This window comes from Triturus cristatus, chromosome 3_1 (genome assembly GCF_964204655.1).
Source record: "Triturus cristatus chromosome 3_1, aTriCri1.1, whole genome shotgun sequence".
NCBI classification, from domain to species: Eukaryota; Metazoa; Chordata; class Amphibia; order Caudata; family Salamandridae; genus Triturus; species Triturus cristatus.
In genome coordinates this window covers 507061700-507077704 of record NC_140583.1, presented here as the reverse complement: position 1 = coordinate 507077704, position 16005 = coordinate 507061700, and the positions used below count along the sequence as shown (strand labels likewise).

Here is a 16005-nt window from a genome sequence, read left to right as displayed (position 1 = left end):
ATCCCGTCGCAAGTGCCCTGCTCCTGTTTCTTCGGACTCCAGTGGCGATGAGTCTGCGTGGTTGGGGGATGAAGAGTTGAAAGGGAAATATGTGGACAAGGATGCTATGGCTGGTATTTTGCAGCATGTTAAGGAGAACATGGGGTTCCCTGACGGGGACGCGCCTAGTACCTCTAGGGGCCCTTTGTTGCGACAGTTTCAGAGTGCTGCCACTGTCGATGTGCCTGTCCATCCCTTCATCAAAGATGTTTTGAAACGCGAGTGGGCTGATCCTGATCGCATCCTGATTCCGCGATTCATGGCGAAACTCTATCCTCTGCAGGATATGGCTACTGAACTGCCTGATTCGATTCCTATTGATTCTTTTGTGGCGAGTTTGGTGGGGCGTACTTCCCTTGCTGAGGACGCTGTGCTGAAAGATCCGGTTGACAAGAAGGCGGATGTGGCGCTCCGTAAGGTGTATTCTGGTTCCCACCTGGCCTTGAGGGCGGGCATCTACGGGACTTATGTGTCGCAGTCCCTGTTGTCTGACCTGAAGTCTCTCTATCAGTCGATGGATAATGCCACGGACTGTTCTGGTTTGCTTGAGCAGATTGAGCGTCAGGTGGAGCTGCTGTCTGATGTCTCCTTTGACGTTGTGCGTGCTTCTGCTCTGTCCGGGGGGGCTTGTGTGGCTGCCCGTCGCAGTCTTGTCCTTAAGGACTGGAAGACGGACTCTGCGCAGAAAGCATGCGCTTTGAGGTTGCCCTTTCAGGGTACAATGTTGTTTGGGGGGGAGTTGGAGGCGAAATTGCACAAGTTATTTAAGGAAAAGAAGCATTCTTCTTCTTTTAAAGTCTCCTCTACTGCTCCTGTCACTTCTAAACCCAAATCTTTCTTTCGCCCTACTTCTCGTAGGCAGTTTGTGAGAGGCCAGGGTAGGTTTGCTTCTGGCCGTGGTCGGGACCGTAAGGCTAAGTCCCCTCCTCCTGCCAAGCCACGTTCCTGACTCTTTGGCGGTGGTTCCCGGGTTGTTGGTTGGAGGGCGGCTGCGCTTCTTCCTGGATGCCTGGGTTCAGTCTTGTTCCGACGTCTGGGTGTTGGACGTGATTCGCCAGGGTTATGTTCTGGAGTTTACGGCTACTCCTCCAGACTCGGGTGTTCGGCCAACTCCTTGGCCTTCGAGTCGTGTGAAGCGGTCTCATCTTTCTCTCGGGATTCTGGACCTTCTTCGGAAGGGTGCCATTCAGGAGGTTCCCCCGTTGGAGACGGGGTTGGGTTTCTATTCCCTGGTCTTTCTGGTTCCAAAGAACACGGGGGGTTTCCGCTTGATTTTGGATCTGCGGGTGATGAACAAATGGGTGGCCAAGATTCCTTTCCGCATGGAGACCTTGCAGAGGGTGATTCCGTTGGTGCTGCCAGGTCACTTCATGTGTACCCTCGATCTTCAGGATGCGTATTATCATGTCTCGGTCCATCCTCGGTCCCGCAGGTTTCTGCGGTTTTGTGTTCAGGGGCGTCATTACCAGTTCATGGTATTGCCCTTCGGTCTCCGGTCGGCGCCGCGGGTGTTTACGAAGGTGGTGGCGCCTTTGGTCGCGTGGCTTCATCTCCAAGGGGTGATGGTGTACCCCTATTTAGACGACTGGTTGATCCATGCTCCATCTCGGGTCCTGTTGCTGGCGGCCAGGGAGGTGGTGTGCTCGGCGTTGCGGGCCCATGGGTTTCTGATCAACTTGCCCAAATGTCAGCTGACGCCGTCGCAGGACATGGTTTTCATTGGGGCCCGCTTCCGTTCGGATCTGAACCGTGTGTTCCTCCCCGAGCCTCGGGTTGTGACGTTGGTGTCCCTTGCTCGTCGTTTCCGGGTGGGGGGTGCTTTTCCGGTACGCCTTTGGTTGCGTCTTATGGGTCTGATGGCGGCGACAGTTTTTACGGTGGCCTGGGCACGTTTTCATCTGCGCCCCCTTTGGGTGTACCTCCTGTCTCTCTGGGATCCCCTGTCCCGCGACTTGGATGTTCTTATTCCTGTGTCTCCGGTGGTCCTCCCGGTTCTTCTTTGGTGGTCTGTGAGGGATCATCTGTCTTCGGGTCTGCCCCTGCAGTCTGCTCCTTCTCTGGTCTTGACGTCGGATGCCAGCGCCTTGGGTTGGGGGGCGACCTTGGGGTCTCGTTCCCTTCAGGGTCGTTGGTCCCTCCTGGAGAGCCGCCGGTCGTCCAACTGGAGAGAGCTCACGGCGGTGTCCCGAGCTGTGATGGGTTTTCGGGATCTGTTGCTCGGTCGGAACGTGTTGGTGCGGTCCGACAATATGGTAACGGTGGCTTATCTGAATCATCAAGGGGGGATTCGTTCGGCTTCCTTGAATGCGATAGTGGTGCCCCTGTTTTGTTGGGCGGAGGGCCATCTGCTGTCTCTGACGGCGGTTCATCTTCGGGGAGTGGACAACTTTGTGGCGGATGCCCTGAGTCGGTGCTTTCCGGATTCTCTGGAGTTGTCTCTCACCCCGGTTGCGTTTCGGCTTGTGTGCGGGAGGTTTGGGCGTCCCTTTCTGGACCTCTTTGCCTCCCGGCACAATGCTCAGCTCCCTCGGTTCTGCTCCCGGTTTCTGCAGGAGGGTTGCTGGGGGGTGGACGCTCTGTCTCTCCCGTGGCCTTCGCGTCTCCTCTATGCCTTCCCCCCCCTGGCTCTGGTTCCCAGGTTTCTGGCCCGTTTGTGTCAGGAGGATCGGGTGGTGGTGGCGGTCCTGCCGTTTTGGCCTCGGAGGTCTTGGTTTCCGACGGTGCGTCTTTTGGCGGTGCAGGGTCCCTGGTTTCTTCCCCTGTCTCCGTCTCCGCTTCGATCTTCCCCGTGCCTGTCGCTTCTCCGGTTGCGGTTGTCGGTGTGGAAGTTGAGAGGCAGGGTTGGAGACGGCGCGGTTTCCCAGAACATTTAGCGGTGGCTCTTCAGCGTTCCCGGCGGCCTTCTACCCTTAAGGCTTATGATAGGCATTGGGGTAATTTTGATCGTTGGTGTTCGGCGTTGGGGGTCTCCCCTTTGTTCTGTTCCTTGCAGGTTGTCCTTCAATTTTTGTGGGAGGGTTTCGAGAAGGGTTTGGCTGTGTCTACTCTGCGGGCCCAGTGGGCCGCTGTTCGGGCTTTTCGTTCCCCGTGGGGGAATCTTTCGGATATTGAGGACTTGGTTTCTCGTCTTCTCCGCAGTTTTTCTGTTTCTCGGCCTGTTCCTCGTCCTTCTTTTCCCCTGTGGGATTTGCCTTTGGTCCTTCGGGTTTTGATCGGTCCTCCTTTTGAGCCTTTGGATGTGGTGGATTTAAAATTTCTCACTCTCAAGGTGGTTTTCCTGGTGGCTGTCACCTCTGCTCGTCGTCTTGGGGAGTTGGGTGCCTTGATGGCGCGGCCTCCTTTTCTTTCATTCACGGAGGGGGGTGTGGTGCTCCGACTGGATTCTTCTTTTGTGCCGAAGGTTTCTTCGCAGTTTCACAGGTGTCAGGAGTTGGTCTTACCTGCCCTGGGCTCTGTTTTGGATTCTCCTGGGGGTCCCCAGTGGTCTTTGTTGGATGTGTGCAGGGCTTTGCGCATTTATCTGGACCGTACGGCGGTTTTTCGCAAGTCGGACTCCCTTTTTGTCTCCTTTGGTGCGGCTTCGCTTGGGAGTAAGGCTTCTTCTGTGTCCATCGGCCGTTGGCTGAAGCAAGTCATTTCCTTGGCCTACTCTCTGTCTGGTTCTCCTCCTCCTTTGGGGGTTCAGGGTCGTTCTACGAGAGGGGTGGCTGCTTCTTGGGCGGAGGTTCAGGGTGTCCCTCTCTCTGAGATTTGTAGGGCTGCCACGTGGGCCTCTTCCAATACTTTTATCAGGCATTATCGCCTCCTCAATCTGTTGGGGGATGATGGAGGTTTTGCTTTGGGGGTGTTGAGCTCTGTTCGCTCCTAAATGTTTTTTTCTACTTTGTTTCCAATAAATCTCTGGGTTTGTTTGCTATCCTGGTGGTTTGTTGTGTTTTCTGGTATGAATGCCGGGGTTTGCTTTGGTATTTCTCATTTGTCACTGACGGTGTCGAGGACGGAGGGACCTGGGGGTAATGTCCTATTACTTACCGGTAATCTTCATTACTCCGGGTCCCGTAGTCCTCGACACCGTCATGACTTCCCTCCCTCCCTCCCTGTCTGCCGGCCTTCATTGGGGCTTGGTATTTCAGGAGGAATGCTGGGACGGTACTCCTTAAGTACTCCCAGTGGGAGGGGGAGGGGTAGGTCCAGCATTCCTTCGTTCTTTTGTCTGTCATTGAGATAGTAAATCTCATTTGTCACTGACGGTGTCGAGGACTACGGGACCCGGAGTAATGAAGATTACCGGTAAGTAATAGGACATTCCTAAAACAATAATTACGCTTCTATAGTACTTTGTTTAAAGTATTGTGGTGATGGCCACCGTGCCTCAAATACCGCCGCAGCAGACGTCCGCATCTTTGCAGTCTGGTTCAGCCCCGACCTCCGGCGCTGCTATTGTTGGGTAGTTTCTCTCCGCTCCTGGTGAATGTGCGGTTCATGTTTACTTCTAGCTGTTATTTGTATTATCCGCTGCGTCACACAACTCCACCAATTCGGCACAAAAAGGAAAATATATTGACCTTTGGAGGTGCTCTTTTCCTTGGATGGGTATGACTTCACTCCCTGACATTTCATAAACATCAAAGTAAAACTGCAGGGTCACCTGACCTTGCCCCCCGCAGTGTTATGGCATCGGCATTTGTATAGAACACAGGCTGCAATTCGGATGGCCTCGTAGCGCTGCCTGTTGTCTGGGTGCCCACTGTGCAGTGCCCGTGATGTGCTTAGAGTGTTCTGGGCAGTGTGTATGTATTATGTGTGATGTGACTTGGTTCGTGTGAGGCTGATCAATGGATTGGTATGTATAGGAGCCTCTACGCCGTTATGGAAAACGATTGCAAACCTTTGGGGAAGGTTCCAGAGTGCTCTGCCCTATCCAGTGGCGGGAGGAGCGTCGCCCCACTGCTTTCGAGCAGTGGAAAGGAAAGGAAATATAAAATTATAGTAACTTTAAGGTATTATCATTGTGTGTTTCCTTTGCGGGTGGGCGGGGCTGCTCTGCTCTTGGAGCAGGGCAGGGGAGGAGTGGTTTGCCCACTTCTAAGTGCACAATGACTGTTTGGTCGGCCTTCTCGGGCCGCCCAAACCAGTTATGCTCACTTTCCCGTTCTCCATGCAGGCTGCATTACCCCCTGCGTGGGGAACAAGGTCAGGCCCCTATTCCCTGGTTGAGCGTCAAACCAGGATGCTCAAAACCAATCACAGTGCTGCAATGAAGCATTGTGATTGGTCAGGAGAGCCTGGGTGCTTACCAATCACAGTACTGCATTGCAGTGTTGTGATTGGTCAGGGGAGCCTGGCTGTTCCTAGCTTCCTGCCCTGCAAGGAGAGCAGGAGCAAGGAGCAGAGATGCAGGACCTAGTGCAGGCGGCAAGGTAAGTGTGTAATATATATTTTTCTTTTACATAGTTAAACCTAGCGTTTCCCCCCCCCCATGACTACCGTGACCCCGCCGCCCGCAGGTCATGCCGGCCGCCACTGATCTGATCCCCACCTCTAGTATAGCGAGAAGCACCGTCTCCCCCTCGGAAAAACAAAAGTAACAACTGTCATGCTGTTCTGCTTATAAGCAGTCTGGGTTCCTAAAGTTATGTATATGCATAACACTAGCTCGAGAAGCATTTTCAAATAATCCACATTTGTTTTTCACTTTGTTGCTACTTGAATTGTGAACTCCTTGGTGACAGCGTTTCCTGTCTGCGACTTCACAAACAGATTGTAGTTGGTTTCCATCTGTGACAACACCAACCGGCCTGGTGATATTGAACATACCAGTAAAGGGTCTCTTCATAGAAGTATGTTGTGGGCCCTTCACTCCTTATGGCTGATGTTGGAGACACTCATTGCCTGTAGAATTATTCATGTGTGTCTTGATGTGGCTGATGCGGAATGCCTGTAGTATGCTCTTTATTACCTTTGTTGAGCGAAGGGCGGGGCATCATGATCTACTGGAGGCTTTGCTTCTTAGGAGTCATGGCCTCTTCCCACCCTCAACAGGGAGGGGGACCCGATGCCCCCTCCATAGAAAGAAAAACAATGGCCCCAGAGGATGGGGTCCCTGGGGCATGTCTAAGGCTTGGGGATGGCGGGCCGCACCCCACCTCCCCAAAACGTTGGCTTGCCCCAGAGGCTGGGGTGCCCAGGGCCTTAAAGAGGCTCGGGGGGGTATCCCCCCCCCCCTCCCTAAATAAAGTATTTGGCCCCAGGGGATGGGGTCCCCAGGGCCTTACAATGGCTCTGGGAGGGGGGGGGGGCGGCTGTGTATCTGCTCTCCTCAAAACCAACTCTAGTGGCCCTGGGGGATGGTGTCCCCACAGCCTAAAAATGGCTCCGGGAGGAGGGGGCTCATGCAACCCTAGCCCAAAAAATACATGGTTCCACCCCTCTGGGCCTTGACCCACCTCGAAAGGGGGTGGGTGTGTTATTTTTTTTTAAAAGGCTGTAACCTGCCATTTTTTTAGGGTGCCGCATCTCATCTGCAGTACTGTTTTTAAAATAATTATATATTTTTAATCTTCCGAGGTGTGCCTCTGGGACCCCCACCAGGTCTATGGGGCAAGGATTACCTACCCTGCCTCCATTTGTTTTTTCATGCTTTTTTAGAACAGCAGACTGAGTCCCGTAGTCCTAAAATGGCTGCCATCATATCTTTGTTAATGTATTGGCAGTCAATCAGATTTGTCTGTTTTACAGATCATCCGCAGTGTAAAATAAACATACATTTTAAACCCTAATTTCTCTAAAAAGATTGAGCAGATTTACACCAAATTACAAAACGCACACTTTCTGGACCAAGATCTAGCTTTCTACAAAATGTGGTGTTAATCGTTCATTCATTTTGGCTGTAGCTGTGTCTATTGGGAAAATGTGTTTTGGGCCACCGCCCCTCTTTTTCGTCCTGGGCTTGATGAATCCCCCCAAAACTTTCCAGGAAGAAGCTCAGGTTGATGAGCCTATTTTTAAATGAAGTTTTGTGAAGATTCATCAAATGGCTCCAAAGTTATAAGCAAACCAAAAAAACAATTTCCTATGGTAACCACGTCCTAACTGTTACTATAGAGTGGCAACTATAATAAAATCATTAATGATGTCCAGATTACCTTTCGATTACTGCAGCAGGTGCAGTAACCCACTTAGCGAGGCCATAACGTCCAAAAGGGATGGTAGTGGTGGGTCCAAATTACTACAAAACGTCAAAAACAATGTATGTGGAGCACTCTGGTGTTCAGGGTGCTATTTTGCCTGGGGCTCTGAAAATCCTTGCCCAGTTGCTTCCACTCAGGCGCCATACCTGCCGATTTAGATAGTAATGTGCAAATGTTTACTACGTTAAACTATCATGTAACAGTCTCACTTTGCTGTCTTTCTCAGATTCCCCACGGAGGACGGTGAGGTTGTTCGAAGCTGATGGAGTGAGCCACTATACCACGTTACTGCTGAGTACTGATGGGCACACCTTGTATGTGGGGGCAAGAGAGGCCCTCTTCGCACTGAACAGCACTGACTTTCAACCCGGCCAGCATCAGCAAACGGTATGCCACAGCGCGGGGATGCCTTCGGGTCACCAGGCGCTTTACAAATCTTTAAATAAATAAATAATGCCTTGTTTTCATACAATGCTGCGTCTCTGTTTTGACCCAGCTTTAGGTGAACTTGAAACACTGCCATTTCCATTTCTTTCCCTCTAGGACTACAAGTAACATAGCATCAGCAACATAATATGTATGGTAGCATTAATATATAGCTTCTAATACTCGGGTACACACTTACAAATAATTATGAGTGGGTGTTTAGTGCTCTTGAATCCGTGGATCTTTTGAGCCACTGCCACTCACTTAACATGTATAACCTACAATTATATATGTGGATTGTACTACGGAATATTGAATTCCAGAGTGTCGATGGGACAGAGCATGCTTAGAAGAATACTGAGGGACAAAGTATTGAAGAAGGAAGTGCAGAGGGAGGAAAAAATTTACTATTTGTAACCCCACATCTGCGCACCTTGGAGGTATTTGAAGCTGTGTGTATAATATAATCATCAAGGTATGTATATATGTGGTGTTGCTTATAGAAAATATATAGAAACTTACCTTTCGATATTTTTTCCCTCGAAATTCTTGTCCTATTCTGTCCCGTTGCTCTTCTGCCTGCGATATTCACAGCCTACACCATATATTTGCATAGATCGATAGGAACATAAATGTGTATGTATATGATTGCATCAGCTAAAGGCTACTATAGCAGTATTTGAGATTGCCATTCCCTCTGTGGTCCCTCTCAGCTTCTCGAGAATAAGCTTTTTCCCTTGTTTCCCCTTTGCCAGTTGCTAACCAACTCCCTTTCTTCATGTGTAGTTGTTGTGGAGTGCTGATGCCGAGAAAAAGAAGCGGTGTTCTTCCAAAGGGAAAGACCTACAGGTAAGTCCTATCTCTGTGCAGGACAACCTTTCCTACTATGCCTATCCACCTACAATGTGTGTATTTGTCACGGGTTGTGGGCTTTGCGAGAGGGGTTTAACTATCTGCGACAACCACCAGGAATGAGGGTCATAAACGTGGGTTTTCTAGAGTGGGGGAGGCTGGACTTCATTTGCCCATGTCATCGCCACGTCATAGAATGGACTCTGATAGTCGTGAGAGGACCAAGGTCAAAAAGCAGGGAAAGCCACAATGGACTCTGCGTTCAATACAGGTGGATCTTATTATTTTAACCAATATAGAAGTAATTCACTACCATATCCTTACCAAGGCAGGTTTTGCTACCCTGGTAGGTTGAAACGTTTTGCTTTGTATCTTGCTTTCAAAGAGCAGACATTTTGTCACAGTGATTTCCTGCTGAAATAGGATGTGGTTGTTTGGAAGATCCTGCCTCCATGGCAGAGAGTTCCTGTTGAAATAGGATGCAGTTTTTGGAAGAACCCACCTCCATTTCATCATATATCATGTGTGGAGGCAGGCTGTTCCAGGTACTCAAGACAAAGCTACTTATACAGGAAAAAAATTACAAAGAAAGTCCATTGAGCAAATGGGGTAGCGCGCTGAAAAAAGTATAAGTGCATTATTTTGACACGTTTTCAACCTTCCTGCAGTTACAAAAAGCACGATTGTGGCAGTGCATATGTTCTATAATTAAAGAAGAGTTTCAGATTAACTTGGCCCTTATTCCCTGTTTTCTATGTGGCAGTGTTTGTATTTATTTGAGGTTTGTTGTGAATTTCACTGGAGTCCGATTATCAAGTAACACAAGAAAAATGTTTTTTTGTTTATATTTTCAGCGAGATTGTCAAAATTACATCAAGATCCTCTTGCAGCTGAACAGCACGCACCTATATACCTGTGGAACGTATGCATTCAGCCCCATATGCAGCTACATTGTAAGTAACCGTAAACATACTTTGAATACATGCATAACGCCGAGCATGCAGAGTGACACGTTAGACAGTTGTAATGGGCACATGTGAAAAGAAAAGACCATAGTGACCCTCAACATGCATAGGGAGAAACAGCAGCTGGACACAGGAGACCGAATGCCCCTGCCATTTGAAACTCTCATGCAGCACAGCTACCCTCAGGCAAGCCAGGCATGTATGGAAGTAATTTGGCCAAGAAGAGGGCAGAGTGTCGGGCACAGCTCAGGTTAAGAATCTGTCAGTATACTAACCGTGTGAATGTGAGATGTGAAGAGAGAATGTGCAAGGGGTTTCAGGGTCGCTTTGTGATGATGTAGGGTGGTTATTCTGTTTTCACATTCATGGACAAACACTGAGTGTCTATTGCTTTACATTGTCACCCATAGTTTACCTTTAACCCTACTTTTACCACACAGTTAGGTGGAGAGTAAAGCACGAGTGACTAAGGTTTGCCTTCCTAGTTTAGAAGTTGTGATTAAATGACTGGCAGACGGGTCAGAGCTGTGATGGGTTAGGCTTGGGGTGTTCAACACAAGTTGAGAGGGCCTAATCACTGCCAGATTATCAAGATATTCATGGGAGGTGCATCTACATAAAACCACTATACATTAAAATCATTAAAATATTGAAGATCCGCCATGAAAATTTATTAGTAAATCAATAAGGTGACAACCATATGGGCTAAAGAGGCAAACTGGGTATTGGGTTTAGTGTCTTTAGGAGATGAATGGCTATTGTTAATTTTGTGTTACAGACTTCTCACATTGAATTGATGCAAACTTCTTACATTGAATTCCGAGTAGTTTTCACTTTATCATTCTGTGGATTAGCGCACCTAGGAGAGCCCCAGTTACGGCTCTCTGCCGTTCCTAAAATGGTTCTCTTTCTTTTGGCAAAACTCTCTCTTTGGTATTTTCGGTGTACTTATTAACAGACCTAAGGCTGTCTGGAATAAATGCCAGATCATGTTGTGTGGTGTGGCGAGCTCAACACTTGGCCACCATTAGCATCCAAACACACCGGCCTGGTCTAGGTTGCTCCTATATGGGCCATCCTCCTTCTGCCATGAAACCAAACAGGTGTCCGAAGGATGAACTGGCAGGAAGGCTGAACCACTGATTAAACTTCTTAAGTGATTGAACAGAGTAGGAAATGGCCGAAATGCAATCCTGCCCCGCCATGCATTCCTGACCAGGCCCTCAACCGCAGACGAGACACTTAATCCCAACTTTTGCCTCTCCCGGCCTCCTGCCGATGCCAAGGGGCTGCAGATGTGGCAAGTGATGGAACTACAGAAAGTAATTGGGGCCCTTAAAGTCTTGTTTACATGTTTTCCTGACTCAGCATCTGCAAGCCATGACAGCACAAGGGCAGTGCCAGGGACACCAAAGAAACACAAGGGGTAGCAGCTGCTACCCTAGACTACCCCTAATTGGCATCCTTCGTCCTGAAAATTGACATAGCAGTGGGTGGGTCCAAAGGGCTGAGCCTGACCCCAAGGCCTGGCCGAATTCCGCAAACCTGCAAAATGGTGAATAGCCTTTAGCTGCTACTAACAACCATTCGGACTTGGCTTCAGCACCCACATTTAGAACCTTTCTTTATATTAATTGTAAACAGGGGTGTCCGGTCTTCCCCTGTCTCCTTCTTATCCGTTGTGTTAGCCCTTTAATTGTGGCAGATGTCTTGGCAGATGTCTTGCACTGAACGTGTTACTTTTAATACTTAATATACTTAATATAGTTTTCTTTGTATGTTGTGAAGTAAGAGGCCAAAAGCAATTAAGGTAATGAGTCTGGTAGAAGGCTGTCTGCAGAAGGGGGCATCAGGTTCTCCCTGAGATAACCTGAGATTAACCAGCGCCCCCTTGGAGCAGGGTGGCCTGTCGGGGGTGGGGCGGGTCTCCTTTGAGCAAGAGAACACACTCTAACTGCAGTCTCAAAGGGAGCCCAAGAGTATGCTTCAAAAGGTAGAGGTAGAGGTAGTTCTCCGGCGGGAACTGGAACTGTCATCTGACGAGTAATCACTTTGTGCTTGTTGGAAATCGTCTTTTAAATAAGGGTAAATTTTTTCTTTATTGAAGCGCCCAATATCTTTCTGAAGTTTGCTGATTTTTTGTCGCATTAGATAATCCTTATTTTCTGCAATTTCACTGTTGATTTCTGATAGCTTGGCTTTAAAGGCCGCGATGGTTATAGTCGCTTTTAGTGCTCCTTCGGCAATGGTGATCTGAATGATTAAGTCGTCAGCCAGGCGTTTGGCTGTCTTGATAATCGGTATCAACCAGTCCCTAGTGCACTTCCAGGCAACTAGGGACCATTCCTCCTTAAATTGCTTATCCTCAAGAAAAATTCTTGGCATATTAGAGACAATAAGCCCATTGGGGGCTATATTGGCACGAAGATATTCAGTCATAATTGCCCCGTGCATAATGATCTTCATCAATTGGCGTTTCATGTTGGTGATGCTGTTCCAGTCGCTGCCCAGGCTAGTGGTGGCCATAGCTCCGTCTGCATCTAGTAAGGATGGTGTTCTTAGGATTTCTGACACCAGGTCGTCATCAAAGGATAATCCCTGGTGTTGTTCCATGGTCGTGGGTGTCCAAGGGGGAGAAAAAGGAAGGGAAAAAGGAGCGGTAAGTATCCGCTAGCCAACACGGGCTAAGGTTCCACGGCTGAGCCGCCGTACGTAAATGCTTCAAAAGGGGAGGAACCAAGAGCTTTTTAATGAGGTCCTGCACCGTGCTCCAAGGAATCGAGAACAAAACCAGGAGTGCAGTTCCTCTAGGAGAGGGGGGGTTAAGAAAAAGGGGGTTAAGTGTTACTTTTAATACTTAATATAGTTTTCTTTGTATGTTGTGAAGTAAGAGGCCAAAAGCAATTAAGGTAATGAGTCTGGTAGAAGGCTGTCTGCAGAAGGGGGCATCAGGTTCTCCCTGAGATAACCTGAGATTAACCAGCGCCCCCTTGGAGCAGGGTGGCCTGTCGGGGGTGGTGCGGGTCTCCTTTGAGCAAGAGAACACACTCTAACTGCAGTCTCAAAGGGAGCCCAAGAGTATGCCCTCACCACTGGTCGTGCACACTGCCTGAAGAAAACACATGCTACATGTGTGCATAAGATACCCAGCGACAGATCACACGCAAGCACGGGCTCCGTCACTATGCGCGTTATTTACCACTGCCTCGCAGGCCCGCTGTGCTTAGCGCCGCTTCCCACAAACAGAACAAATGGCGCTTCGGCCTCGTTAGGCCGCTCCATTGACTCTCTAGCGGCTCTTAACTACGCCCCAACTATGGGCAGCCGCTCCGGGCGCTCGGCGCCCATTTTCTGGCACGCCCGTTCCTGTGCCAGGCAGCCTTATTCATCCCCCCTGCAGTCTGTTCAGTGAGCTTGGAGCACAGACCCTTCAGCATGGTCCAATCTCAGATTCACTTGTAGATGCGCATCTCAGGCCAGCAGAAACATCTAGGCGCTACCTGCTGACGTATTAAACGCTCGGTTGACTAACAGACGCACAAATACCGTGGGGTGGGGGGAGGGGAGGGCTCACTCATAGCGAACTCCGTCATGCTGATACAAAGAACCTGTGTTTATATATAAAAGTAATACAATAAACATGCTATGCAAAGCGTTCCAGCTAAAGGGACATTAAATGTTACCATTTCCCGGAATGTAGCCAATGACTTGAACATTTGTTTCCCACCCCCTCGGCAGAGGATACAGGATTTCTCCCTGGTGAAGGACAGTGATGGGAATCCGGTCTTGGAGGACGGGAAGGGACGCTGCCCCTTTGACCCGGAAATTAAATCTACAGCAATCATAATTGGTAAGCACTGTGTGGTGCAGAAAGTTATCACAGCTCCAGTGTGGGGCTTGTCATCCATTACCGAAAGTAGACCTACCACTACACGAATCCACAAATGGGGGACTGGATGTTGAAAACGTATACTGACATGTCAAAGAAACCAAGTAGAGTAGCTGTTTCTCTAATCAGCTTTTTGATTGGGTGGAAAAAGTAGCAGAGGCTGAAGAAAACGTTCATGTTTTGCTTTTTTCCCACTCCAAAAGGTTTTTTCAAAGTTTATTCAGGATTTAAAATGCATACCTATTCGTTTTGCCATTGCTTGTTTTTTCTTATGCTAGTTTTTCCAGTTCTCACCTGAAAGTGTGTGCTGCCATTCTATCCAGGCAGTTAGGCACGGCCGGTCCATTTAGGCGGAGGGGCTACGCCTCTCCACCTTTTGCCCCGTATGAACAGTGTCTGTCTGGCTGAACAAAGGTCAGCCTGACACACTGTTCATTTCAGGTCAGGCAGCCAGAAGCCAGACATGCGCATTTAGCATAGGCTTCTGGCTGCCTGAACTGAACTTTGCTATGCTGAGAAAGTCACAGCTCTTGTGGGCGGACATTCTCATCTCAGCAAAGGTCCCTGAATACTTCTGTGGGTGCAGATTTACTGTTTTGTGGTAAACCAGTCACTATATTTAAGATTTTGATCCAAAAAATGAACAAGTTATAACCTCTCAGTGAAATGAGAACAACAAGAAAAACCTGACACCTACATAGTGTTCCCGACTCAGAGACCCTATTCCCAACTACCAATACCAAGAATGCTTTTAAGGGGTGTCACCCCCAAACACCCCTGCTGAAGCTGAGCCCCTGCCCAACCCACCAGGGCCTGGTACGTCTTTCTGGGAATTTGAGTACGGCCACATACAATGCAATGGCCTGGAGCCCCTGTCCTGGGATCACTTATTTTAGATGCTTTTTCACTGCGCATATGCTACAAGAAGTCTTGTTGGTAGAGTTGTCAAATCAGTGTGTGTGGGTAGGGTCCCTTTTTCTAGTCTTTGCCATTTACAAATAATTTTATCAAGTGGCTGACAGCCCCATACACTAAACCGGAGTTGCGAAGAGAGGAAAGCATGCAGGAATATTAATAGGGTGAGCAGAGGTAGTGCTGAGCTGAATCCATGCACAAGCCAAGCCATGAAAATGTTTGGCATAAATATTCTGCAATAAACAAAATGTAAAAATATGATACACTTGTTTGAATCTTGAAGAGCTTGTATAACTTTAACATACAGAAGCTTTTCACCCTTATTCATAAGATTATATCACTGCATAGATAGAGATTTATTAACAGTGATAAGTCTTTAGAAACATTAATTGCTTGCCTCCTGCCCGCCCCCAATGGCAATGCCATTGGTGATATAAGTGCAAAAAGAACAGTTGATGGACAGAATGCAGAACAATGTCATACATTAACCCCAGTACCGAGATCTGGGCCTAAATCCATCGTTTTTTTGCTCACCATGCCATTCCAGTTTGGACCCAGCCATATGCAAATTAGTCTTGACCCTGCGCCCAATGAGAACAGTCCAGCCCGAACTGTCAGACCAGGTCCTCCCTGGACTGGAAACAAGCATCCTAGAACCAGTTTCGGGCTTTCAGCCCTCCTCAGCCAGGATAGCTTGATTCCAGTGGCATGGAGAGCACGGGACCCACGTCTGGGCATACCCGTCTCACTAGGGGTCTCAAATACAAAAACAACAATTGATGGACAGAATGCAAAACAATGTCATACAGTCACCCCAGTTCAGAGATCTGGGCCTAAATCCATCGTTTTTTTGCTCAATTGTGTGTCTTTTGCTTTCTCGCCCTAAGTGCGCCAGGTATGCCCAGACGTGGGTCCTGGGCTCACTGTACCACTGGAATAAAGCTATCCTGGCTGAAGAGGGGTGAAACCCGAAACCGGTCCTAGGATGCTTGTTTCCGGTCCAGGGAGGACCCGGCTTGGCAGTTCGGGCTGGACTGTTCTCATGAGGCACAGGGTCAAGACTGATTTGCATATGGCCAGGTCTAAACTGGGGTGGCATGGTGAGCAAAAGAATGATGGATTTAACCCAGATCTCTTGACGGGGGTGAATGTTTTGATTTGTTCTGCATTCCGTCCATCAATTGCGTGTCTTTTGCTTTCTCGCCCTAAGTGCGCCAGGTATGCCCAGACGTGGGTCCTGGGCTCACTGTGCCACTGGCTGAAAAGGGGTGAAACCCCGAAACCAGTCCTAGGATGCTTGTTTCCAGCCCAGGGAGGACCTGGCTTGGCAGTTCGGGCTGGACTGTTCTCATGAGGCACAGGGTCAAGACTGATTTTCATTCCGTCCATCAATTGTGTGTCAATTGGTGATATAAATGGCACGTCCGTAGTCCTGTAAACCCTAAACGTAGCCTAGATTTCTATTGTTAATGGAGCAACATTGTAGTCTATTAAATCACATAAAAGAGTTGCTTGTACAGCGCACATCCTGAACTTGAGAATTTAAAAGTGTGTTTATAATAATAAAGGAAAGGGAAACTCTGTGAAATAAAAGAAAATTCCTAGTTTCACACACTTTGGACATGCAGAGAGGCCAGTATTGATTTCAGGTTACCTATTTTCACATTTTCGAAATTCAGCCACCAGATGGGTATCTCTCTCTATAAATATATTTTTTTGAACTAGGAGC

At 48.6% G+C, this 16005-nt stretch overlaps 1 protein-coding gene across 2 annotated transcripts in view; it reads left to right on the top strand.

Moving 5' to 3' along the window:
* SEMA4B (semaphorin 4B) overlaps positions 1-16005 on the top strand; it is a 165438-nt gene that overhangs the window by 106826 nt on the left and 42607 nt on the right. For both annotated transcript variants that reach the window (XM_085644404.1, XM_085644403.1), the window contains exons 3-6: positions 7456-7616; positions 8442-8504; positions 9362-9460; positions 13211-13322. In XM_085644404.1, coding sequence (XP_085500530.1) covers positions 7456-7616; positions 8442-8504; positions 9362-9460; positions 13211-13322 — 435 coding nt within the window. The remainder of the gene's footprint in view (positions 1-7455; positions 7617-8441; positions 8505-9361; positions 9461-13210; positions 13323-16005) is intronic.